Source organism: Mauremys mutica, unplaced genomic scaffold, assembly GCF_020497125.1.
Source record: "Mauremys mutica isolate MM-2020 ecotype Southern unplaced genomic scaffold, ASM2049712v1 000096F_np12_subseq_1:91732_obj, whole genome shotgun sequence".
NCBI lineage: Eukaryota > Metazoa > Chordata > Testudines > Geoemydidae > Mauremys > Mauremys mutica.
In genome coordinates, this window is record NW_025422844.1 from 5,888 (window position 1) to 32,578 (window position 26,691).

At 50.7% G+C, this 26,691-nt stretch overlaps 1 protein-coding gene across 1 annotated transcript; it reads left to right on the top strand.

The window, feature by feature from the left end:
* Nucleotides 1-26,691, top strand: LOC123356963 (receptor for retinol uptake STRA6-like; the record flags this gene model as incomplete). The annotated part of the gene is made up of 16 exons (XM_045000218.1): nt 1-79; nt 1,395-1,480; nt 3,825-3,964; nt 4,940-5,106; nt 5,548-5,670; nt 9,189-9,256; nt 12,934-13,004; nt 14,320-14,381; nt 15,109-15,292; nt 18,788-18,863; nt 19,178-19,311; nt 21,139-21,256; nt 22,509-22,610; nt 23,512-23,675; nt 24,414-24,551; nt 25,297-26,691. Coding segments are annotated over 16 exons (1,891 nt in total), but the record flags the coding sequence as incomplete, so codon positions are not given.

Here is a 26,691-nt window from a genome sequence, read left to right on the forward strand (position 1 = left end):
TATATTTCCTAGTGTTATCCTAGCCTGCGATCCCACCATCTCCTACCGTCTTTATCACACCTGCATGGCTCCTATATCTGTAAGTATCTGCAGAAATTCCATCTTTGGATGAGGCTGGGGTTTGTGCAGCTTTCTGAAGGAAGTCTCATCTGTCCGTCCGTGTCATTGAGACAGTAATTACTGGGGGAGCTTCTCTGGCCGGGACCATGCAGAAAGTCAGATGATCGTCAAGGGCCCTTCTGCCCTTAATCTGTGAGCCGTGCTCGTGAGTGTGATATGAGTGCCTGCATTGCTCCTGTCCATTCTGTTTCTGTCATGTGGGGATTGGAGGTTTAACACAGCAGAGCTGTCAATCAGGCACCTCTTTAGGTAGCTTATCAGAAGAACAGATGATCTGCTGCAGCCCGGACTTCATGTTTCCACCTGCTGCCCAAGGTGTTGCTTTTAGGGTAATTTGGTCCCTGTGTCCCACTCAGCCTTTGACCCCTCTTCAAAGGCTCCCAGGAAGCATGCCAATAACAGTAGTCATTTTGCAAGATAGATGCCTGTCCACTAGAACTCCACTGAAATCCTCTTTGCCTGCAACGCTTCACCCAGACCACTCACTTGGGCACTAATTGGTAATGACATTTGGTCACCACAACCCGAAGTTTGGAGTAGTTGGGAGAAAGACCCAACTCCTCTGGGCCTCTCTGGAGTTCCCCCATCGCTGATCATGCTTCCCTTCAACAGAGAGAATTAGACATACATGCTAGGGCCTAAGTGGCCCTAGCAGAACTAGTTGAGCCTGTATTATCCACAAGGTTAGGTAGAGCCACCCAGCACAGGGATGAATATGGTGTCCTGGAAACGGGACTATTACCACAAAAGGACAGTGCATCTAAGTTGAAACCACTGGAGTGATGGAGGAAGGAAGAGAGGTTACAAGGAATGGGGTGGCGAGAGGCTCTATTAACCCACTTTGTTCTGTTCAAATACTGGGGTGCGGATAAGGGCCAGATCCTCAGCTCATGCATATAAATCAGCCTGGCTCCGGTACAGTCAATGGGAGCTACAGATGTACGTCAGCTGAGGATCTAGCTCCCTTTCTTGTTCTTTGGTTCATTCTGGGACACACGGACTGTGTTCCTGCCCTTTATTCAGTTGCTTCACCTGCCTGCACGTGGGAGCCGCAAGCCCTCTCAGGCAGGGACTGATTTATTGCCCACTGTTGATTCCCTGTTGCTTAGACCTATAAGTGTCTCTCTGTTTGGCACCTTCTTGCACAGCCGCACACCTCATTGGGTATCTGATATCCACCCATGGGGCCAGTGTTTAAAGAGATGGGGCCAGGGGTTTGCACCCTCATAGGTACTTTCACTATTTTGATTATTTGTCATTGGCTCTCTTTGCAGCTGGCCATCCTGATAATCTTGTCTCTGTTGGTGAAGCGCAAGAGCTTCTATAAAAGCTCTTGGAATGGAGCACCTGGACTGCTGAGGTACCCAGAATAATTCCATATCCACACCTCTGCACATATCCACCAACACTGCTCCCTTTGCCCCACAAGCAACCTTGGCTGAGGTTTACATTTGTTTTCATGTGTTTCCCTGATGCTGTTCAGACTGGAATTGCTGAAATCTCTCAATGGCCCCGATTCCTCAACTGTCTCTGATTTTGCCATCTGAAAAGATTGTGAGCACAGTTCGGTGGGTGCACCTATTAGCCCTTGGTTTATCTAGTGTTCTGATTTGCAGACAGTTGGCTGTTGGGTAGCTTGGCACTTTACAGCATGGCATGTAACTAGGCTAGGAGGTGAAATGGCAGATGCAGAATTCAAGGCTGTGTTTCAGACCCCAGGCTAGAGCAGGAAGGGCTGGATCAGGCTCTTTCTAGTCAAAATTTTCAGCTGTCTCCAAGTTCACAATAAGAATCTTAAAGTTTGGAGCTTTATCTAACCTGATTTGAACCTTCTTCTCTTTACTGCTTTCATGGCTTTCCCCCCTTCCACTCCTCTTCCCCGAGCAGGCTGACCTAAGAGCATGGGGAAGCTTTTCTTTAGGCAAACTAAGAGCTATGACCAGGATGGTTGCTTCTGAGTCACTCTGCCATTCGTGTGGCAGCCCTGATCAGAGAAGATTAGGGTTGGAAGAGACCTCAGGAGGTCATCTAGTCCAATCCCCTGCTCAAAGCAGGACCAACACCAACTAAATCATCCCAGCCATGGCTTTGTCAAGCCGGGCCTTAAAAACCTCTACGGATGGAGATTCCCCACCTCCCTAGATAACCCATTCCAGTGCTTCACCACCCTCCTAGTGAAATCGTGTTTCCTAATATCCAGCCTAGACCTCCCCCACTGCAACTTGAGACCATTGCTTCTTGTTCTGTCATTTGTCACCACTGAGAACAGCCGAGCTCCATCCTCTTTCGAACCCCCCTTCAGATAGTTGAAGGCTGCTATCAAATCTCCCCTCACTCCTCCCTTGTGCAGTTCCCTCAGCCTCTCCTTGTAAGTCATGTGCCCCAACACCCTAATCATTTTCATTGCCCTCCACTGGACTCTCGCCAATTTGTCCACATCCCTTGTGTAGTGGGGGGATCAAAACTGGATGCAATACTCCAGGTGTGGCCTCACCAGTGCCGAACAGAAGGGAATAATCACTTCCCTCGACCTGCTGGCAATACTCCTACTAATACAGCCCAATATGGTGTTGGCCTTTTTGGCAACAAGGGCACACTGCTGACTCATATCCAGCTTCTCGTCCACTGTAATCCCCAGGTCCTTTTCTGCAGAACTGCTGCTTAGCCAGTCGGTCCCCAGCCTGTAGTAGTCCATGGGATTCTTCCGTCCTAAGTGCAAGACTCTACACTTGTCTTTGTTGAACCTCATCCGATTTCTTTTGGCCCAATCCTCCAATTTGTCTAGGTCACTCTGGACCCTATTCCTGCCCTCCAGCATATCTACCTCTCCCCCAGCTTAGTGTCATCTGTAAACTTGCTGAGGGTGAAATCCATCCCGTCATCCAGGTCATTAATGAAGATGTTGAACAAAACTGGCCCCAGGACCGACCCCTGGAGCACTCTGCTTGATACCGGCTGCCAACTAGACATTGAGCCATTGATCACTACCCGTTGAGCCTGATGATCTAGCCAGTTTTCTATCCACCTTATAGTCCAATCATCCAATCCATACTTCTTTAACTTGCTGGCAAGAATACTGTTGCAGACCGTATCAGAAGCTTTGCTAAAGTCAAGATATATCACATGCACCGCTTTCCCATATCCACAGAACCATATGGATCATGAATTCCCATGACCTTACTGTTTAGTCTGTAAATCACCATGCATGCCTTTGGGGCAGTAGAAATAAGAATTATCCACCCCTGAGAGAGGTTGCAGCTCCATGTTCCCTGCAAATGTGACTGGGACACTCAGCAACGACCATGAAGAACCACCTTTGTCCTTAGGGCAGCTCAGAGAAGGCCAGAATATGGCTATGGCATGGTCAAGTTGGGGCTCAGTTTCTTCCAGCTAAACAAAGGGCATGGGGGACCCATCCAGATACCTTGGTGATGAGCAGTGCTGGAAAATGGGACACATGGGTACATCCCACTGGTCACTCAGTGTGGGCTTTGTGATAACTCCCTATCCCAGCTGTTGTGTGATGCTCCTAGTGGTTTCCCTTTGTGGCAGAGACAGGTGGATGTGGTGTCCCAAACCACTGTGCCCTTTTCTCTCAAGCTGTCTGCAGCAGAGGGAAAGGTGGTCTCCATGGGGAGGTGGGGGTGAGAGGCACCCTGTCCTCCATTCTAACCCTTCTCTCCCCCACACCCCAATTGTTGCAGCCCTGTGAATTTCTTGGAGGCGGAGGGCCACCAGGGGCTGGTGGCAGCAGTGTTTGGAATCCTCTTCTCTTCTGTTTGTGTGCTGGTGCTGGATACCGACCCCCTGCCTTTCATTGCCAGCTCCTCCCCACGTAGTCGAGGTAATGCAGGTGGCACTGGGCCATCCCTTTCTGAAGTTCGCGGATGTTTTGCTGTTTCAATCCATTGGGACCCTCAGAAGCTAGGGCTGTCCCCACAGGCTGTCCCAGGTGGGCACAGGGATCTCGTTCAGACCTGGTGCAGGCTTTCCTCTAACTGGATGATATCCTGAATAACTGTCTACATTTTTTGGCTACATTTCCCCCCACGCACACATTAGTTCATTTTAAATATGTTGTGCCCTCCCTGGCCCTGCCCCTAGGCAACATTTGACCAATCTATTGCATGTCCTCTTGCACACAGATCAGTGCAAACATACTCCAGATTTTCAGACAGTGTGTGCTATTGCTAACAATGGACCATTTTACAACTGGAGGAGGAGGGGGCGGGGCTTTGTTGAAAAAGACAGAGCTGTTGTGACTCATTCCAAACTTTGTGAAGCAGCCTTGTGCTCTGTCAGGCCCTGCCTAGTACTGCCTTTCCATAACTTGCATTAGTACTGGTGGGGCCTGCCGTAGAGGCACTGGGAAGCCAGAGCTCCAGTTGATGTGAATGGGAGCTGCAGATGCTGAGTTCCTCTGAAATGAACCAGACAAAACCAACTGGGGCTGGAGGGGAAGCACCTTGATCTAAAAGGTGAGGGTTCATCTGAGCTTCATAAGGCAAAGCGAAGGCATCCCGGCAGTTAAACTCTGCTAAGTGAAGGCAGCACCGCTAAGGTCTCATCCAGTGAGCATTTTGCATGGGGCAGGCTGATGGGAAGCCCTTGTGTGATGGTGGTGCCAAGGGGAAGAGAGGTGCCATCGCTGGCTGTCCCTGCATGCCGTTAGCATGGACTAGATTTCCAGTCTCCAGCTTTGGGTGGCTTAACATCTCCTCTTAACCCGATATACGAGTCAAGGGCATCACTTTGCCTATTAATCCTTGTACTGAGAGCTCTGCAATTTTGTTTTTTCTCTCCCCCCACCCTTGTCTAGAGTATTGGAAGATCATGGCTTTGCTCTATTACCCTGCCTTCTATTATCCTTTAATTGCATGCGCCACAATCAGACACCGAGCCGGGTACTTCGTAGGCTGCTTGCTCTCCTGGTGCCACTGTGTGGTCCATATCTGGCAGAAAGTGGACTGCCCTCAGTCGCCCAAGGTAAATGCAAACGAGATGCATAACATGAGCATTGTTCTTCCTTCCTGGTCACGTCAGCTACTAAAGACATCTCCAGGTAAGTGGAAAGGGAGTGGGGATGAATGGCTGGTGCTTGGAACTGGGAGACTCTCTTTCACGGTGAAGCCTCAAGTCAGGTTCTTCTTGAAGGAGCCGAAGGTGTGCATAAATGTAGTGCAGGCCACATCAGAGCAGAGCCCTTGCAATCTCCTAACCCAATGCAGATGGAAAAAGGCTTTTGGCTATTGCTGCATTCTGGGCATCTGCAAGCACCTGAGGAACCCTAGACTGAATCTGAACTCTTTGGATGGAGGGGAAACAGGGGCAGGAAGTTGTAGTATTCTACGTACTGTGACCTAGGTACAGGTTTGTGCTGAAGTATGAAGTGATAACCACACTTATCAGCTGTCCCCTTCTCCCCAGATTTACAGGTATTATTCCCTGCTGTCTTATGTTCCTATTATCCTCTGCCTCATTGTCCTGAGCATTTGGTATCCAGTGCTGCTTGTCAGGAGCTTCACACAGGAGAAACCAGCTGCTAGAGAGGTAATGCACTGCAGCTTTCTATCAAATCTATGTTATGTTTACTCCGCTAAGAGTCAAAGAAAATATCAATTTCCCCCCTTATGTTAGTTGCACTCCTGTGCAACAGTTATGTACCAGTTATTGGTTCAAATTTTGATCATGTGTGTGAGCTAATTAATTAGTGAATGAGACTTTAGTGTCTGTGACCAGAGTTGAAGATGTGCCCAGCAGAGCAGATGTGGCTATAGAAGAGACAAAAAATGTGGCATGAATCAGACAACTTTCAAGAAATATGCCATTGCCTGTATTTTATGTCATTTTGTAGTGTATTGTCTTATTGGCATGAAAACTGGTCAGTTTTGCAATACTTTAAATGCCATGTGTATAATTTTTTTTCTTAATAGCAGGACTCTCCTGTTTTTATGTGCAAAATAGATCATCCCCATTTTGTAGTGAAAATGCCTGAGATACTGATCTTGGTTCTCTGAAGTCCATGGTCACTGAATGCTTTTGACTAGTCATTGCTCTGCCAGATGGTTTTCTCATATTGTTTCCACATCTGTCTTGCCTTCTACTTAGAGCTTATCTACAGGGAAATTTACTTGCAGTAGTTCCCTTTGTGGACACACTCTTGCTCCCGAATAGCTACTGTGTGACTTTTTAAAATTCACTCCCCATCCTAATCCAAAATAACTTTCAAGTGTAGACAAGCCCTTAGGGTCGAATGGGGCCACCCAAGTTCTCCAATTGTAAGGCACACTTTCCGCATCCAACTTTGCACCCTGGGATGATTGTCTGTGTGCACAAACCAAGTGCTTCCGAGTGCATCACATGCTATTTATGTCTGTATCTCGTTTGCAGGCTTAATCAGCTGAGCGGATAAAAATGGCTGGGTGAAAACCAGAGGCAGGCTCTGCAAAGGTGGCCCTGTGTGTTTCTGTAGGGTTGGGCTTCAGGAACTGACTTAGCTAAACACTAAGCTGTGAACTGAGCCTCTAGTCCAGGGTTTCTCAAACTTCATTGCATCGCAACCCTCTTCTGACAACAAAAATTACTACATGACCCCAGGAAGGGGGACCAAAGCCTAAGCCCTGCTGCCCTGCAGGCACCCAAACTTTAGTTTCAGCCCTGAACCCCAGCAAGTCTAATGCCAGCCCTGGTGACCCCATTAAAACTGGGTCACAACCCACTTTGGGGTCCTGACCCGCAGTTTGAGAACCACTGCTCTAGTCCAAATTCTGAAAATATTTGATTAGCTTTCCCCACTGTATTTCATTACTTCTGGGCTCCAGCTAAGATCAGAAGCTGGAATGGTGGGGAAGAGGCTGTTGTAGGGGAACTTTTGGCTTGCCCAGAAAGTGGAGGAAGTCAATGTCCCCATGAGCTTGCAAACCTATGGGTGTCAGCTGAACATCAAGCTTTTATATGTTCATTTGAGCCAACCTGCTGAGCCTCTTCACTGAGTTCTATTGACTCTCCAGTAAACCCTGTCCTGGATTCTGTATTCGTCACTTTCCACCCCCGACTCTGGGGCTTGCAATCACTTAAGTTACTTTTTAATCATTCTTCCAAGCCAACAAACCTTCCTATTTTATTTCCTCTCTGCTGTCATGGGGGGAGGGTTCAGTGGTTCAAGCATTGGCCTGCTAAACCCAGGGTTGTGAGTTCAATCCTTGAGGGGGGAATTGGGGTAAAAATCTGTCTGGGGATTGGTCCTGCTTTGAGCAGGGGTTGGACAAGATGACCTTCTGAGGTCCCTTCTAACCCTAATATTCTATGGGCCTAGTAGGCAGCCTTCCTCCACATCCAGCATCAGCCCTGTTTGAAAAGGGGCCTGAGATACTGAATTTCCTCTTTCCTTGCAACATCCTGATTGCACCCCAGCCAAGTGTCATTACATGCAAGGGGGATTGGAAGGTGCTCATCTCCCAAGCTTGAGTTATCAGTCTTTAATGCATCAGTTCTATTGGTGCTTGATCACCTGCCAGGATCCTACCCCTTGGAACTCAGCTTCAGTCAGAGTCCCATAATGCTGCCATTTGGCACTTTAGTTGCTCCCACCAATGTGCAAGGTACTCCTGTCCTTCCCTGTATCTCCCAGAGTAAGAGGAGTGTGGCTGAAGTTCAGTGCATAACAGTGGTGCTGGAACTAGGGGTGCTTCTGCACCCCCTGGCTTGAAGTAATAATAAAAAACACCAAATACATGATTTCCATGGCTTCTGTCATCAGCATTTCCACTATAAAAATTGTTCCAGCACCTCCGGTGCATAACAAACTTCCTGTGATGAGAGCAAAGCAGCTGGCTGTTGTTCAGCATGGGAATGCTTCCATTTTGAGTTGTCTTGGAATGATCCAAGCTATGGAAGCCATCTGCTGCCATCATTCCGGGCTGTGAGAAAAGAAGGCAATTAGTCTAACTTGTTCTAAATGCCTGCTCCTCCTACTTCAGCATAGGTGCTGTCAATCCTAATCCTTGAACCTTTGCTGAGAATATTGCCTATTCCCTACCTGCTCCTTCTGGCTGAGCCCCTGCCACGTGCCACCTCTGTATCCCAAGTTCTCCAGATATCCCTGTGCTAGCTGCGAGCTCTTGGCACACTGGCTGTGCCCACGAGTGCCCCAGAGGTCAGCGGGTTTGATGGTTCTGTTTTTTTTTATCTTGCTGTATTTGGAGAGAGAGAAAATCTCTCTTCTGTGTAAACTCCTTAGCTCAAGAAGCTTAGGCATCAATGGGTTCCATTCAGCCCAGAACTGGTGTCTCATTGTTTGCCCCCTAAGTTTTCATGGCAGGAGGGGATAATCCCTTAGCATCAGACAACCTTTGTTTGGAGGATATGGGGGGAAACCTATTTAAAAATGTAATAACACACACTCCCTCCCTGACCCCCAACCCAAAACACAAACAAATCCACACCTTGCAGATTTCTTAGTATTATACCAAATCCTGGATTTAGTCTAAAGAACCCTCTAGTTAATCTAAATCCTGCTCCCAGCGTTTCTCAGCATTGGACTGAGTGTTTTCCTTTTGGTCAGTCTGGTATCAACATGGTCTTCTGGATTGGAGCCTGCGATCCTCACATCTAGATTGATATTTAGGCTCTAGTTAATGAGTCAGTTTTCTTCTGGAGTGATTGACTCAAATGTTTTGTTGCAAAATGGCCATAAAAATTATTCATCTAAAATGGAGATTGGGTAACACTTCTTGGTGGGGAAGTCTTATTCCAATAGTTGAATGCAACTGCTTAATGACTCTCTATTTGGAAGATAGTAGGTGTTGAATGAATTCAATATTGGAGGCTGCCAGTAGATGGTGCAATGCTTTCCCTAAAGAATGTATATAGGGAAGGGTTTTCTTTGGGCAGGGGACAAAAGGGAAGCAAGAATTGGACAAAGGTGGAAACCTTTGAGCACAGGGTTACCTATAGGGCCTTTGCTGTAGATAACCACTCTAAGGAGAGAGAACCACGGCGTTGATTCAAGCATCTGACTGTGTCCTGTATCCAAATAACAAGTGGGCTTTTGTGCTGCTTTCTTTAAGGTTGTAGGGAGTGGCTATTACAATGAATACCTGAAGACTATCCTGGCCAAAAGAACACACAAAAGAAGGTACGGCCAAAACAATGCTCTTCCTCTTCCTCAGGAACTCTGCCTGGCTCTAATCCAGTGTTTCTCACTTGGGGAGTTGTGACCCTCTGGGGGTGAGTCACTAAATGCAATGGGGGGTTATGAGTACAGCTACATTTTAGTCATGGGTATATTTAGTAAAAGTCATGGACAAGTCATAGGCATTAAATAAAAACTCATGGCCCGTCACCTGTCCATGACTTATACTGTATACCCCTGATTAAATCTTTGGGGAGGAGGGTGGCCCGGGGGCACCATGGGTGCTTGGGGGGGTCAGCTCAGGTGGGGGTGCTGGGGAAGGGGAGGGGAGGAAGGGGAGGGTTGCCAGGCATCAAGTTTTCAACCAGAATGCCTGGTCGAAAAGGGACCCTGGCGGCTCTGTTCAGCACCGCTGACCAGGCTGTTAAAAGTCTGGTCAGTGGTGCAGTGTGGCTAAGGCAGGCTCCCTGCCTGCACTGGCTCCACACAGCTCCCAGAAGTGACCGGCATGTCTGGCTCCTAGGTGCAGGGGCAGCCAGGGAAGCTCCGTGCACTGCCCCCACCCTAAACACCACCTCTGCAGCTCCTGTTGGCTGGGAACACCCGGGAAAGGGTGTTGGGTTTTGTGCCTCCCTGCAAGTGGTGACATCCCTCAGCTCCCTCTGCGTGCTGCTTCCTCCCCAAGCACCGGCTCTGCAGCTCCCATTGGCCAGGAACCGTGGCCAATGGGAGCTCCAGGGGTGGTGCCTGAAGGCAGAGGCAGCATGCAGAGGCCCCTGGCTGTGACTCCCCCTAGAAGATGAGGGATGTCACCACTTCCAGGGAGTCCCCCGAGGTAAGCGCCACCCAGAGCCCTCACCCCCTCCCGTGCCCCAACCCCAGCCCTGAGCCCCCTACCCAAACTCCTGCTAGGGGGTGGGGTGGGCGGTGGCCTGAGATTGCCCCAGCAGCGGCTGGTGCGGCTAGCCCAGGGGCCACCCGAGCTGCTCAGGCAGCCCCCAGGCCAGCTGCATCAGCGGCTGCAGAAGTCACGGATTCCGTGACTTTCTGTGATTCCATGACCTCCATGACAAGCTCGCAGCCGTAGTTATGAGACATGGAAAACTTCATTACAGTCCAAAGCAAAGAAAATCTCTCTCTCCCTTCTCCACACACCCTTATCCTCCAATGTCAAGTATTCTGTCACTCTCTCAAAACACACACATTAGAGAAGTAAATGTAATCTATACTGGGTTTCATACATGACCATCATGCTGTAGTTCACACAGGAATTCAGGGCAGTCCTATGGCCCATCTCATACAAGGGTCAGACTAGACCAGGCCTGCACAACATGCGGCCCGCGGAGCCTCACTGTGCGGCCAGTGGGGGGATTCTAAATCCCCCGCACATGGCGCTCTGCGGGCAGTCCAGAGCCCTTTGAATCCTGGCCGCAGCAGGGAATCAAAGGGCTCTGGGCTGCCTGCAGTGGCAGGGAGCCCAGAGCCCTTTAAATCTCAGCCACGGCCAGGAGTCAGAGGGCTCTGGGCTGCCTGCAGCTGTGGGGAGCCCAGAGCCCTTTAAATCTCAGCCAGGGCCGGGAGTCAGAGGGCTCTGGGCTGCCAGCAGCCGTGGGGAGCCCAGAGCCCTTTAAATCCCAGCCGCGGCAGGGAATCAGAGGGCTCTGGGCTGCCCGCAGAGATTCCCAGCCGCCGCTGGGATTTAAAGGGCTCAGGGCTCCCCGCGGCTGCCGGCAGCCCAGAGCCCTTTGAATCCCAGCCCGTGGCCGCTGATTGCCCCCTCCCCGGACCCCTGCCCCAACTCCCCCCCAGGACCCCCACCCCCTATCTAAGCACCGCTGGTCCTTGTCCCCTGATTGCCCCCTCCTGGGACCCCTGCCCCTAACTGCCCCTTGGGATCCCAGCCCCTATCTAAGCCTCCCTTCTCCTTGTCCCCAACTGCCCCCCCCAACTTCCCCCCAGGACCCCACCCCCTATCTGTCCCCTGATAAACCTCTGGGACTCCCATGCCTATCCAATTGCTGCCTGTCCCCTGACTGCCCCTCTGAACCTCTGCCCCATCCAACCCCCCCTGCTCCCTGTCCCTTGACTGCCCCCCGGAATCCCCTACCCCTTCTCCAACCCCCAAACCACTTAACTGTGCCACTCAGACCAGCGTGTCTGGCTCCGTGCAGCTCCAGACAGTTGCTGCCATGCTCCCCCGTGGAGCCCACAGCCCCCTCCCCCCCCCCAGCACCTGCCTTCCAGATTTGAACACCTCAAAATTCAGGAGTGCTCAAGCTCGGTTTGGGCAGCTTTTACTTCATTTCTCCCAAATCAAATATACTGATCCACTGTAACTTGCTGTAGATAAAATTGAGCAAGAAATGCTTATTAGGACTGGAATTGCTATTTTCAATAGCCATTGCCTTTTTGTTTGTTTGAAAGGAAGACAGTGATATTGCATTGGCAAATTCCCCATAGAAAGAAAGAGTGGAACAAAAGAATAATAAAGGCACCTCAACTTTTCCTCATTTATGGAGGACAGTCTTATAATATGCATCCAGATATCCTCCAATCACACAAGCTGAAAATTGTTCCACTTTACTGCAGCTCTGTAACCATATGGGAACCAATCCTGTCTGTGTTTTGTGCACATCCAAAATTCCTGCTGAATGACCCACCCTGGGAGCGAGTTACCAGTGACCCAGGGCTGGGGCAGCAGGAGGTGGGGGGGGCACTGGTGGGGGGGAGCCCAGGGCTGGGGCAGCAGCAGGGTGGAGGGAGGGCACTGGTGGGGAGGAAAGGGGGAAGCCCAGCGCTGGGGTGGCAGGGGGTGTGTGTGGGTGGGGGGAGAGCCCAGGACTGGGGCAGCAGGAGGGTACAGGGGGGAGCCCAGGGCTGGGAAGGGGTGCAGCCAAATTTTTTTTTGCTTGGGGCAGCAAAAAACCTAGAGCCGGCCCTGCCGGGTTCCCCCAGCCGCCGGAGCCCCGGGCCCTTTAATTTGACCCTGAGGGCTCCCAGCCACTTCTTTAGCTGGGAGCCCCTGGTTGATTTAAAATAAAATATCACCTCCCCACCCCCAACCTTCCTTTTTGGCCCACAGCTGTTTTGGTGGGGCGGCGCTGGGGAAGGAGGGTTTGTTTCCGCAGGGCTGGGCGGCCCTAGGGTGGGGTGTTTCCGCGGGGCCGGGAGGTTTCGGCCCTCAGCTGTTTTCTTTGGAGGAATGTGGCCCTCGCCGCTTTACGAGTTGTGCAGGCCTGGACTAGACGATCCCACTGGTCCCTTCTGACTTTGGATTCCATTACTCTTGTTATCACTGATACTTCTTTACTCTTATACCAAATGTAAGGCAATTTTGACATCAAATGAGGGGTGACTGGTCCAGAAAGGTTGAGAAACACTGCTCTGAACAGTGCTATTTGCTGTTGTTTAGAAAGGAAGCTGTTCTTGAGTAGCTGAGCAGGAGGTAAGCTCAGGACCACACACATTGGCTGGGCTGTGCATGGGGAGCCTGGGGCTGGAGTGGCTGTGCATGCTACAAGTCAGGACTGAGGTGTATTGGCAGAATACTAACTTCATCAGAACTTCCACCCAAGAGGGCAGGCTGTTGGTGCTGATCGATAAGCGTTAAAAAACAAAGCAGTGCTTTTGTTCTGGGCCAGTGTTTCATACCTGACTCACCGCAATTCTTCCTTTTCCAGCTCCAGGAAAGTAAGTCTCCTTTCGAGGGCCCAGATGTATTTACGTTCTTACATCTACACACCCCAGGAAGGTACCGTAAGACAAGATCTTTTGATGCGCTCTTAGGCATATCAGGGTCTCTGGCACCAGACTTCCTCCCATATGAAGTAACTGTGTTTCTTCTCTCTCTCTCTCTCTCTCTCAAAGCATCTGTGCCCAGGCAGCTGCCATCCTAATATGCACAACTCCTCAATTTGCATGAACTGTCATCTTTGTGAGAGGAAATTTGGGGCATTGCAAGGAGAGTGCTAACTCCATTGGCATAATATCCTTGTGTCCCAGATTGCATGAAGGTTTCTGTGTCATTAGGCTTCTTCCCTCGTGCACTTGTTTAGCAGTTCAGTTGACTGTTGTTGCATCGACAGATGAGTGGATGGGTGGAATCTGGAATCTGGATGCACTGAGGAAGGCCTGGATGAAACTATAGTGGTGGGGATGCTTTTGGGTGGAAGGAGAGGGGTCAGACAGCTATGAACAGATGTAACAAAACTAGATGGATGGCGAGAGTGACTGTAGCAGGGTGGTCCCTTGCTCCTGCCTGGCAGGGCTGCTTTTACCACTGCAGCCCTGGAGAGGGCTGCAGCTCTAAAAGCTGTGCTGACTGGGGAAGCCGCTGCAGCTGGGCCACACCCCAATCCGGCCACAGCTGGCCTGTATAAAAAGGCTGGGAGCGAGGCGCTTAGAGTCTCTCTCTGCTTCTATAGAGAGAAGGGCCTGGCTGCTAGGGAGCTGAGCAGGGTACTAGGAGTGGAGCAGGGCTGGGGGAAGGCTAGAGGAGCTGGGGAGCTCCAGCCTGGAAAACCCCCAGGCTGTGGGCCTAGCTGAGGGCCTAAGACCAGTATTGGGGCTGCAGAGGTGCAGCCCAGCTACAGAGAGGGGCAGCAGGTCCAACCCAACCTTGCCTGTGATGAGTGGCTGATACACTGCAGTCTACCCCAGTGAATGGGGGCTAAGTGATGACTGGCAGTAGCCAAGACTGAGGCGAGGTGAGAATAGGAGATGGGGGGTTCCCCTGGGAGGGGGAGACCCAGACCTGTGGGGGTACTGCCAGGGGGGGCAGCACCCAGTTAAAGGGGCACCGGGGTCCTGGAGGGACACGGGGGCCAAGCTGTGGCAGATCACCAGCCTGCAGAGGGCGCTCTGGGCTGGAAATTGAGCTAATTCCCTGAGAGACTAGCAGCAGGCGCTGCAGCGGTGAGTCTGCACACACTTACACTGACTGACACTGTGAAGGAATTGAAGCCCAGATGGATGCCTTTTGTTAACTTGCCACCCTGCTGCTCATAAGCCCCAGGCTGGAATTGGTCTCCTGTCTCATATGTCCCCCTATCATTCTGGGTTTTCAGGGTTCCAGGTTCCTCTGAAGCTGGTTCTCTCTGTAACCACAGCCGTGATTGCTGTTTACCAGGTAAGCCTGTGGCAATGCCCCTTCTGGGCCCGTGGTTGGCCCTGACAGCCTGTGCTGTTGTTTCCCATGCCCTACTTACATTCTATGTGAGTGGGGAAACAAGACGGGCAGCCCCATCCAACTGCCAGGCTTCCCCACCCGTCCCACCCCTTCTGTGGATTGCCCTGGGCACTGCAAGGGTTCTTCCGGGAGCAAGCAGGATTAACCTCAGTGACAGACTGCATTGTCCCAATGGTCACTCCTGCCTGACGGAGCCTGCAGCACCCCTCTATACTCAATGCTGCTGTCACTGTGTCGTGGCAGGGTGATCAGCTTCAGCAAGGACCAGGCTCTGGTCACAGCCCTGCTTTCCATCTGCAGCAGGGCCAGATGTGGCAGCTGCCCACAGCTCTCTCTGTTGGTGTTCGTTTTGTGTGCTTCTGCCAGCGCAGTGGGTGAGAGACTGGAACTGAGGACTCCTGCCCTGGCAGCCTCAGGCCAGTCCCAGTTTGCATACCGGACTGGAGTTTTTAACCCCTTTCTTGCTGTCACCTTTCCATTGTGTCTGAGGCTCTGGCACCCACTTCCCCGTTGCTTCCTCCACTCCATGGCAGTGTCCAGGATGTGATCAACAGCTGCTCTGGGGTGGGAGTTTACCACAGTGGGGGTGGGCAGGTTGTTGGTGCACGTGCATGAGCACATTCCCTTGCACACTGTCTGTAGTGCTCACCAGGCTTTTGGCTCACAGGTGGCCTTGCTGCTGCTCGTCGTCTTCATTCCCAACATTCAGATAGTGAGGGCAGGGATGACGAAGGAAATCACCGTCCTTCTGGTTCAGTTTGGTGTTGTGCCCTCGGAGAACCCGGGAGGTGTCCCTGGAGACATGGAGCGGGAGCTAGACACAGTCAGATACTATCTCTGGTCACTGGAAGGTGAGTCTCTCCAAGTCTGTTGAGCTTGATGCTGAGGGTGCCCATGATCCCAGTCTCATTTCCCTGCCTAAATCCAAAGGCCTCTGTCTGGTACAGCATAGACGATGGCAAGGAAAGCTTGAAGGGGGTGTTCAGTCTATATGCCTCTCCTTCCTCCCTCCACTTTACACACTCCTCCGTCCTGGAGCTCTCTGCTGAGACTATCCAAGAAACAGGCCATTTGTCTCTGAAACTTACCCTCAGGATCAAGATGCACCAAAGAATTCCTGACCTCTTAACATTTAAGTATCAACTCTTCCCATTCAACTAGCACAAAGCTGCACAGACGAAAGCAAACTCCCAGCTCCCCAGAGTGAGAGGGCAGCAGCTGCTTGGGTTTGTTTTGTCTATCTCCTTTTAATAAGTAAAAATAACTAACTAAATGGAACTAAGGGCAGTAGTCAGTCACTGAGCCATCTGTCCCATGGTAATAGAGACACCTTTGTAGCAGGGTGGTGACCATCAGCTAGACTGGCTTGCAAAGCAGTATGTAATGTTTGAAACAGGAGTGTGAGCGCTGTGACTCTTGGATTCTGTCCCTGCTCCTGAGCGTGTTGCTAATCCCATTGTTTGTGGGTATACAGGGAGGTGGGGCGTGGTTGGTGCTGGGAGAGAAGTTACTGGATGTAAGAGATTAAAAGTTCAAAAGTCTGATCCAAAGAAGTCAATGGGAGTCTCTTCATTGACATCATTGGACTGTGGGTCTGCCTTGAGGCCGCAGTTTAGCAAGGTATCAAAGCACATGCCCAGAGAAGTATTCAAGGGGTCTTGCTACTCAAGTGTTTAAGTGAGGCATGTGCATAGGTACCTCGCTGAATTGGGGTTCAACAGCTGATCTCATGGGCCCCCCGTGGTAGTGTTGATGGGAGGGGTTTGATAGGAGAAACTTTTAGACTGGAGTGTAGTCATGGGAATTGGGATGATCTGAAATGCTGCACTGTCCTCTTGAGTCTTTCTGAGAGGTTGGTTTGAAATTTGGAGGGGACCTGGTCCTCTGGAAGGATGCCAGGAAAATTAATGTAACAGGACTCTGGTTTCCAGTCACTGGGAGGTGAGTGCCTAATGGTGTTTTGATGCCATTGAAAATTATTCTAATGGGCCCAGAGCATGGTTTTTTGCTATGATCTGTCTGAAGTCTCTCCTTCGTCTCCCCTCTGATTCATTTCCCCCCAACACACACACTCTTCCCCTGCTTTCTCTTAGCATTAGGTGCACAGGTATGCCATGTGGGCCGGCTCAGTGCAGGGGCTGTATGTCCATTTGTGGTAATGGGCGTCAATCACAGGGAAACTCTAGAAACTGGAATACTGGGCTGCTGGGAAAGGAGTCTTGGACAGTGAAGAGGATGGCCCAAAGGTTAGGGGAGTAGCCTGGTACTTGAGAGACCCCAGTTCAGTTCTCTCCTCTGCCACACGCTCCCCTATGTGACTTTGGTCAAGTCGCTTAGTCTCTCTTTGCCCCCATTTTCCCATCAGTTAAATGGGGATAACAGCTCTGCCTTGCCTCGCAGTGGGTTTTGGATGCTAAAGAGTGTGAGATATGGTGGTGATGGCAAGCCAGAGATGGCCCTGTTTGAAATAGTTTGTGTGCTTCTTACTCCAAGCAGGAGATGTCAGCTCTTTTCCTGACTCTTTCCAGGTCTGGAATTTCTAGGCCTGGTCGCTAAAATCCCCGCCAGGCTGCAAAGCAAAGTTCTAAAATGTGGATACTGCTGCAAAAGCAGAGGGATGGAGATATGAAAAGAAAACCCTGGTCTCGTGCCAGCAAACAAAGAATGCTGTGAATGCCAAGCAGGGAAGGGGGACAAGAGGAGAAATGTATCCACAGTCAGCAATTCCATGCTACAGATGCTATTGTTCAGGGGGACTTTGATATGTGTTGGAATTGAGCAGATGGCTTCTAGAGTGCAGAACTACAAAGCCCTGGTGTGGAGGGGTGGGGGACTGGCTAATTCAAAGCTCCCAACAGGAGGACAGGCAGATGAGCTTTTGGCTCTGTTGCCTCTGGCTAGCATGGTGCCCCCCACCCCCCCCCGTTCAGTCAGCTTCTCCTTTATGCACTTAAAACAATGGCAGCACTTCTTTGCAAACAGTGACACATTAAAAATCCTGTTTGCGATTGTCTTCCTGACATCTCTCTCCCCATCCCAACCCTCCCCCTTTCAAAGATATTTTTACAGCCTGTCATTCCTTTCACACTTCTGCTGGCTGATTTCTACTGTGACATTTTGAAAGCGTCTATCCGTTTTTGTAGACTTGCTAAGTGCTTAGGGAGGGAGTGGGGGTGGGAAGAGAGTGGCTGACTGGTAATGACTATGGAGCCTGTCTCTGGGTGAGTGGTCCTTTAAAGGAAGATAGGTCCTGCCCCACCTGTAACATTTAGTGGAGAAAAGAAGTGAAGTCACATGCTGAGTAGGTCACATAGCTAACTCAGACCAGGGGGTGGGAGGCAGAGACCCAGAGGGAGAATCCAGGTAGCGAGCCCTGGGAGTCACTCACTGCTTGATTTGAAGGGTGAAAAAGACTTGGAGTAGCTGGGCACAGCCTTGAGACTGGGGTGTCTCAAGGTGTCTCTTTTGTGTTTGTTTTGGACTTGGATAGCCCAGGAAGGATGGACTCTTGTCTTTAATGACCTAGCTGGAGGCTTTCACTGCAGCCACCAAACCAGGCTGGAAGGTGAAGATGTCTAACCAGGCAGTGGCTAGCTCAAAGCCAGACTTCGTATTATGGCTGCGGAGTTCTAACCCTAGGGTGATGGTGTGTGTCTGTGTGGGTCTGTAGTTATCGGCTGTAATTCCTATCGGGTGGGAGTTCTGTTCCATGATATAAGCTAGTCTGGCCTGGTTCTTTGCACCCCACCCAATCACTGAGGAGTTGATCATGTGGGAGGCTGCTGAATGTATCCATGTGATGCACCCGTGAGATAGTGAAATATTCTCCCCATTTTACATGTAGGGAAACTGAGGCACAGAGGTTCTGGAAAGTCACACAGGCAGAGCCAGGAGCTGAACTTGAGTCCCAGTCCAGTGCCTTAACCACCAGGTGGTTTCTCCAGGTGACAAGCAACCACATCACACCATCCCATTCCCCTCTTCCAGTTTTAGCAAAGTGGCCAAGGATTGAATGGGCTGTGGATGCTAGCGGAGATCCCTCTGGAGCAGGATGGAAGTGTGCTAACGGGACAGTGCTGGGAAGCGTGATGCTGCCCTTGCATATGTTGCAGTGACTGCATAAACAGAGCCAGAAGTCATCCAGTTCTGTCCCTCTGGCACCTTTCATCAGTGCTAGAGATGCAGCAATGAAAATGCCACAATAAACTTGTAAATCAGTGTCAGGGAGATGTGTGAGGGAAGGTCCATTGAATGGTGGGCAGTGGCTGGGTGCAGTTCTGGATCTAGCACAATCAATTGTATTGCTCTGGTTCAAATGACAGCTGTCCCTGTCTGCTCTCTTACAGTGTGCTATGTCTGTTCCCTTGTGCTCTCCTGCCTGCTCACCTTCTCCATGCTGATGAGATCCCTGGTGATGCACAGGTGAGAGCCTGTTTCTGACTCTCTGTTCCCAAGCCTCGCCACGGTGGACCAGAGAGAGCTTTCCAAGTCTCCCCCACCCTATCCCGTCTGACCTCTCCCTGGGTAGTGGAACGTGGGGAGACTGGGCCTGTGGGTGGAGTGATGGACTCCCACATACTCTCCTTCATACTAGCTTTGTTGCCTACCCATCTGCTCTGAACTCCTTCAGGGGTTGGGATAACCCTGGTCATGGAACCAAAATGCTGCCCCTACACACACCTTTCCCATGCTGCGTTTGGATGCATAAAAGGTCTATCTGGCCTCTCTTTCCACAGGGCCAATCTGAAGGCTCTGTACCGAGGGGATGTCCTAGATGTCTTCTACCGTGCCCGGATGCTCTGCCCTTCCCAACAGGCTCTGGTCTGTTGGATGAGCTTTGCCAGCTTCCAGACTGCATTTGCCTGCTTGGGTAACTCCTCCTCAAAGAGGAACAAAACACTCTGTTGGTCCTTAGGCCTAAGAGATGGTGTCATGGGCTGGGGCTTTGGAGGGAAGAGTTGAATTGTCACAGGCTCTAGGTAAATGCTCAGGCGTAATTGAGATATGTGAGGTCAACTCCTCAGCTGGTATCAATTGGCAGAGCTCCACTCACACTCAATGGAACTTCCAGGATTGACACCAACTGCAGCACTCAGGAAGCACCACACCAGGATATGGAAATGGAAATAGTTTGGTTTGTCAGTAAAAGTGGAACCTTCCGCGGAAGATGGATCCTTGGTTTAAAATTCCCCCAAATCTTGTTTAGTAGGCCTGGATACCTCTCTGATGGAAAATCTTTTGAGCAGCCCTGGTTAATAGATGTCATGAGCATGTTCCGGACATAAGTAGGGTATGTTTTTATAGATGGCATTAAGCCTATTGGAAGAAGCTACACATAGTTAGGAGCAAGCTATTGACCCCTTGGAAAATCCAACAGATTTAGTAACCCTGTACTAAACCCCTATTAACCTTTGATAAATGGAACAGGAACAAAGGTTGACCATAATGGGCAGGCACTAATTGACCTTTTTGGCTATTTCAGCAGTGAGACCTTCCCACTACCCAAAAGTAGCCTTCTGAGTCATAGAATATCAGGGTTGAAAGGTACCTCAGGAGGTCATCTAGTCCAACCTCCTGCTCAAAGCAGGCCCAATCCCCAACTATTTTTTTTGTGTGCCCTGGATCCCTACATGGCCCTCCTCAAGGACTGAACTCACGGTTTAGCAGGCCAATGCTCAAACCACTGAGCTATTCCTCCCCCTAAGATGGACTGGCTTACACATGTGGGAGGGGAAGCGTGCCCATTCTCTGCTGCATCTGACTGACAGATAAGTGGTGGGCTTCAGTCTGCAGGGCTGTCAAGCTGCACTTTCCCTAGTAGTGAAGTGGCAGGCCTGTAACTCTCATGATCCGGGGGGGCTGGGGCAGATTGCCTTAGGGATCCTGAAAGAACATACATGAGTCACACATTCTGATGCTGGGAATGTAATGCTTTTCTGAACTCCTAGTTTTAAAGTCCTTATACTGGTGAGCTGAATGAATTAGCAGTGTGGTGTACGGTCTCCAGCTGCACATCTCTTAGATCAGGTTAAATGAATCGTTGCTCCTGTGGACCCTACTGGTCTTGGTGTGATTGTTAGTAGAAATCACAGTTCCAGACTCCAGAGCTGGCTCTTCTCAGTGTGACTAATGAGCCACATGGTAAGAAAATGCTGATTCCCCCAATTAAATCCATTAATGAATTGTGTGTGAGTGTGAAATGACAGACTAGACCTAGTAAGTTAACATATAGGTGGGAGGAGAAGTAACAAGTTGTCAATGGAATTAGGTTGAGGTTGCTGGGTTTGTTTTTTTTTGTTTTGTTTTTTTTTAAAGCAGCGTAAAGGAGTTAGGTGTATGAGGTGAGACTTACAAAAGCATGTAGGTGATTTTAGGGGCCAATTCCCATTGATTTTCGATTATTAGATTTAATAGCAACAGAGTGCCTAACTCACTTAGGCTCCTTGGAAATAACCCCAGTCTAGATGTGTAGTGTGTAAAGCCAGGCAAACTCCAGGTATCTCCCAGAGCAGAGGTGCAACCACACAAGGAAAAGGTGCAGCTCTGAGGAACATTAATGAGAGAGTAAATAGAGTTAGAGGAAATATGTCTGACTTAATACCATCAGTGGCTGTGTGCCCACTTACTAGAGACTGATAGTGATTCCTCCACCCTTCTCCTGGCAATTTTTTTACCCCTGATGCTCTGTCTCTCAAAGGTCTCCTCACCCAGCAAGTGATTTTCTTTGTCTGCACCGTGGGCTTCACCTTCCTAGTGGTCATTCCACTCCAGTCAGGCACAAATATGCATCTGTTTAAAATCCTGGAGAACATGTGGTAAGTGCTCTTTAGACCCAGCAGGCGGCACTGGGGAGCTCTGGGCTAAGGAGATGGGGAATGGGATACTCAGTCAAGTCACAAAATGACCTCTGGTGGGCAAGTGATAAAGACAAAGTAACCAGCTGCCCTTGAAGAAACAAACTTCACAGTCCAGCTGCATCATGTCAGGATGTTCCATCCACACATCATTGAGATTCTGCATCCTGATGCAATGCCATGGGGGGCAGGTATATTTGGGGCTCTTCAGTTGCCCTTCTGCACAACAGGACCAGCTCTGGCGCAGCTGGGGTTGTCCCATGGATTTGAGACAGGTGGTAACCCTAGAACTGCATCTTCCAGCTGCAGACATGGGCCCCAGGCTAAAGGAAAGATTATTCCACCATCCTGATTATTACCTTGCGTAGCTCCCTCCTTGTGCAGGAGGCATTGAGCACCCATGAGATTGACTTGTCCAGTGCCCAGCGCTTCTGAAAATCAGGCCCTTGCTGCCTGCTGAAGGAGTGGGCTACAATTCTCATGAAGCCATGACCGACTGTGTGTTTTGGGGACCTCATGCAGAGGCTGTTGAGAGACTGGCTTGGCCTGGGAAGTAGGACTCCAGATCTGAAGCTTCCCAAAGTCTGTTTTTCAGGGCTGCTCTGATCCTGAGGCTTGGTTTGGGCCTAACACTGGCTGCATTGACCCTGATATTTATGGATGCTTTTAATGGCCTGGTGGTCTGAGTTCTCTTCCTTCTCCTCCCCACCCCCATTCTCTGCCAAATCAGGGCCATCATGTCAAACCATCAAAATATGGTTTGGGGTTCCCCCAGCTCTAATCACTGATTCACCCTCCAGCGGCAGGTGCTATGGAATAATACTGGGCAGACAAGTCAGCACGGGCCAGACTGTACTGTGAAGCTCTGAGCATCAGGGCTGCCCTGCTCCCAGGAGCTCCTAAGGGGTAGCAGCATGGTTGCCCTCCCTAGGGCAGGCCAATCCCACTGTGAGGGAGCTGTAATTCATTCACCCTTGTTCCCCAGAGGACTCTGGCAAGTGGCAATTTCTGTGCTCTCATAATCGTAGGACTGCAAATTGTCTAGCCCCTGAGCACATGTGCTGGGCTCCTTCAACCTCTCCTGCCCCCCATTTGGCTCCTCCAGGCCATGCCATAACCTGGCTCAAACATTCAGATCATCTGCTCTATGAACAACTGACAGGCAAACCCACTGACTGGAATCTTCCCCTTCCTTGTCTTCTCCCTTGCCCAGGCCCTTCTGGCTGACGCTGGTGCTTGCTGTGGTCGTGCAGAACTTGCTTGCTCATTTCCACTTCCTAGAGAAACACCACCTGCAGAAGGAGCTGACCAACAGGTGAAAGGGTGCTGAGAAGCTAAACATGCACACTGCTTTGTCTCTGGTCTCAGGGACTGTAGGACACCTAGTCTGGGTTTGGTGCATGTGGCTTTGAACAAACCTGTATGCCGAGTGACACAGGGCTGAACTGTACAAAATGCCAGAGCTGCATCTGAACTTCCAGTTTCCCCCAAGCCTGCCTCACCTTGTGTTCACCACAAGGCTTGAGAGCTCTCCTGGTCTCATAGTGAGCCCATGTGGGTCATGAGGCAGTGCCGTCCATCCAAGGACCCCCACATCTCCAGCACTGGTGAAGTTTCCCAACACCCTGTCAGAGGGGATGGTAACTGCTGAGGTGGAGCCAGTGGATGGACCTCAAACCAAGTCTCAGGGTGCCTAGGCCTGTGTGATCACCACTCCGAAGTCTCGCCTTTCCAGTAAAGAACAAATGGGGATTTCATCTATTCCTGAGATACTAGGGCGAGAAGGGACCATTGATTGTCTGGTCAGGTCCCCTGCAGAACACAGGCCAGAGAACTCATGCAGTGAGCCCAGGACATTACCCAAGCACAGTGGCCAACAACCTTTCCCTCCCTGAAACCAGGTCTAACTTCCCAGCATGCCTGTGAGCTCTTGCTAGCCTCCTAAAAGCTGCTGTGTTTCTTCGTGGTCACTGACAGGAGAGTCTATAAAGTCCTCTGAGATGCTTGGAGGACCAAAGGGGCTGCAGAAACTCTACTGCCAGTCTCCTTCATCTTCCCCAAGCAGCCTGGCAGTGTGGAAACCTTGGGGAGGGATAGCTGGCTGTGCACCGCACTAACACTGGGCATCACTACTGCAGCGAGTGGCTCTTTATCAGGGTGGAGTGGGCTTCTTGGCCTCCTGGCCCTATTGTTTCCTCTCTCTCTCATTGCCCCAGGCGAGCTCTCTGCATCATGACCTACCTGCTCTTCCCCATCAATGTCCTGGTGGGGGTCATGGCCGGGGTCTGGAGAATGGTCATTTCTGCACTTTACAACGCTGTCCATTTCTGCCAGCTGGACATCAGCCTGCTGAATCGGGGCGTCGAGGCTTTCGATCCAGGTAAAGGACATGATAGCCTCCTCCTGGAGCCAACATACACTGTGTCCTGGCATTTACCCATGGTGGGCATTCCTCCTCTGGGCCCAATGTTGTAAAGCCAATGGGGTTCTCCTGGAAAATATGGCTCTGGCAGGATCTGGGTCATCGACGAGGAATGTCTGTCTGAGGCTAACCTAAGGATCCTGTGCATCACATCTGATGCAAGGATCTAACTCCTGGACTGTCCCTGGGAACCTGGGAATGGAGTAACCTAGCTAGCCATCCTGCCACATTTAAATGAGAAACAGGGCCTGGTCAGCTTGACATTGCCTGCCTGGGGTTCTGTAGGGGTGAATCTGGCTTCCAAAACAGCACTGCATGATTATCTGCTATTGAAAACCTGTTTCCTTTAAATGTTGTAGGTTTCCCTGTTCCCCCACCCCCAGCTATTTCTAGTGAAACTTGACTTTTCTTGACACCAAAGCTGCTGGGGCCTAGGGCGTGAAGCCCACAGCCCAGGTTCTAATCTCAGATTGCACTGGTGTGAATCTGGAGTGACTCCAGAACTGCTCTGGATTTACAGAGCAGTAGCTCAAATTGAGATTTCCCCACCCCCTGCAGTCCATTCCTCTGTGGAGGAGGAGAAAACCCAGAATTCTGCTCTCCTCCGTGTGTGTATGTGTGCATCCACCTGCATGAGTGTGCACATGCTCTGGACTCTGCTACACACTCTGATACATGGCCTATGTTCCCCTCCAGGTTACCGCACTTACTGTCATTACTTGAAAATTGAGGTCAGCCAATCACATCCTGTGATGAAAGCCTTTTGCTTCTTGCTTCTCCAATTACCTGGCCCAGAGGGGCAGACAGGACTCAAACCCACTGATGTGGAAGAAGGTGAGATCTTGCTTCCTCCCCGCTTCCCAGCTTTGAGTGCTAAAGAACTGCTAGCCAAGAGAAGCAGCATTTTCTGGTGGCAGGGGGAGCGTCTGTGGACAGGCTCCCATGCTGGGTGCTGATAGTGCAAGAAGCTCATGTTGAAAATGTCTGGTCTTATTTGCAGGCTGCGTCCACATGTTGGTTGCCCTTCTAAGGGAGGGCTAGGGAGTGGTTTCACCCTTCCGCCAAAGGAGGTGGAGGTACCATGAACAAAGAAGGGTGTAGAATTCAATCTAGTCAAGGGCAGTGTCAGTAGAAAGTCCCAAGGGCTCCCCCTGCATAATGCTGCACTGAGGAGAAAGCATGTCCTCTTCCTCTCCCCAGTGCGACGTGGCTGTCTGGCAGCCTGGCAATATGGGGTATCATACCAACGGCTGTACCAGGTCAGACCAAAGGTCCATCTAGCCCAGTATCCTGTCTACCGACAGTGGCCAATGCCAGGTGCCCCAGAGGGAGTGAACTAACAGGCAATGATCAAGTGATCACTCTCCTGCCATCCATCTCCACCCTCTGACAAACAGGCTAGGGCTAGGCTCCTTCCTGGCTCTGCACTACCAGGCTGTGGGTTCCTCTCCTCCTCCCATCTTTCTGCAGGGGCACGTGCAGGGCAGGAAGAATAATCCCCCTTCACCCGGAGACATGGTGGGCACCCCCTGTAGGCAGACAGGAGGAGGGAGTGATGCTGAGGTTTCCTCCTTTGCAGGGATCCAGCTGATGCAGCCTGTGAAGGGGCTGCTGAAGGCATCCAAGTCCAAGCAGACGAGAGCCCGGTGGGGTCTGGCCTACACCCTCCTCAACAACCCATCACTCTTGGCCTGCCGAAAGACTGTGCTTTCTGACCCCACAGCCAATGGGACCCAGTCTTGCCCTGCCAAGTCCTGACCTCCACCGAGGAGCCCTCCCCTTTCTCTGGGAAGTGTTCCAGCTCTGCTCACTGCCTCCTCTCTCCTTCTCATGTGTCCCACCACCCCACAGCAGCAACCTTGGCTCTGCGGAGCCCTAGAGCAAGGCTGCACCCCATTGCCTGCCTGCCTGCCTTTGAGACCAGGGCTGTTTCCTTAGGGCAGCATGGAGCTAAGGGAGATGGTCTGCCTGGTAACCTTGCCCAGAGACTGAGCTTTAAAGCCACCCAAAGCCAAGTCTTTGCTCCTCATGCTACACCTGGGAAACCTGAAGCAACTCAAAGGTCCCCCTTAGGAACCTTTCCGATTCAATACCTGGTGGGCTCGCAAGTGAAATGAGTTTGATGATCTCAGAATTTTTATCCCAATTGACCTTCCACCATGCAGTTTGGCACCTTTGAGTCCCTGCTGAGAGGAGGTAGGGGCTTGAATGGGAGAGAGAAGGGGAGCTACAGAATTGGGGGGTGTTAGCCAAACTGAGAGGAAAGAGCTGGATCTGCCCCTAGCCAGTATGATCTACCCTGCATTTCAGAAGGCACCACCATCATCCTCCCCACCAGCCCCTCAAGATCCTGCATTGGAGTCTCACCTGGATCCCCTTAGACACACCAGGTAGTGGCAGGTTTTTTCAGATTGCCTTTGTGCCTTTTTCATGTAGAGGCAGCCATTCCATAGAAAAGCCCAGCACTAAGGAGATTCTGATGAAGCATTTATGAAGGAATATGGCTTCATACCTTTAAAGAAAAATAATCCCTTTTAAAATATATTTTTCACATCTTTTCTATGGTTTTTAGTCCTCATTGCTGACAGGTCGGGTCTGATAAATAGACTGCAGGTTCTGTAGCTTTGTAAAATTGGAAATGTGCCCTCGATGCTTTCACAACAAAATGGCAGAGTGATCTCTCTGTTTTGTGTGGCTCCTCTATACTGCGTGTCCCTCTGGCTTCTCATACTCTGCTCATGTCCTTGCCTCCACTTTTCTGGCAAACTGGAGGCATGTGTCTTCCTGCACCCGCCCCCCCCCCGCCCTATTTTTTTTTTAAACAAATGATTCCTTGAACTCTGTTCTTATTCTATGAGAGGAGAGCAGGTCAGATTGGGAGTGAGCTGAGCTAGTATTTGTAGAGTACGGTGAGTTTAAACCCCCTTGGCAGGGTGAGGTGGGAATAATAAACAGTGTGCCTCTTTCCTACTGC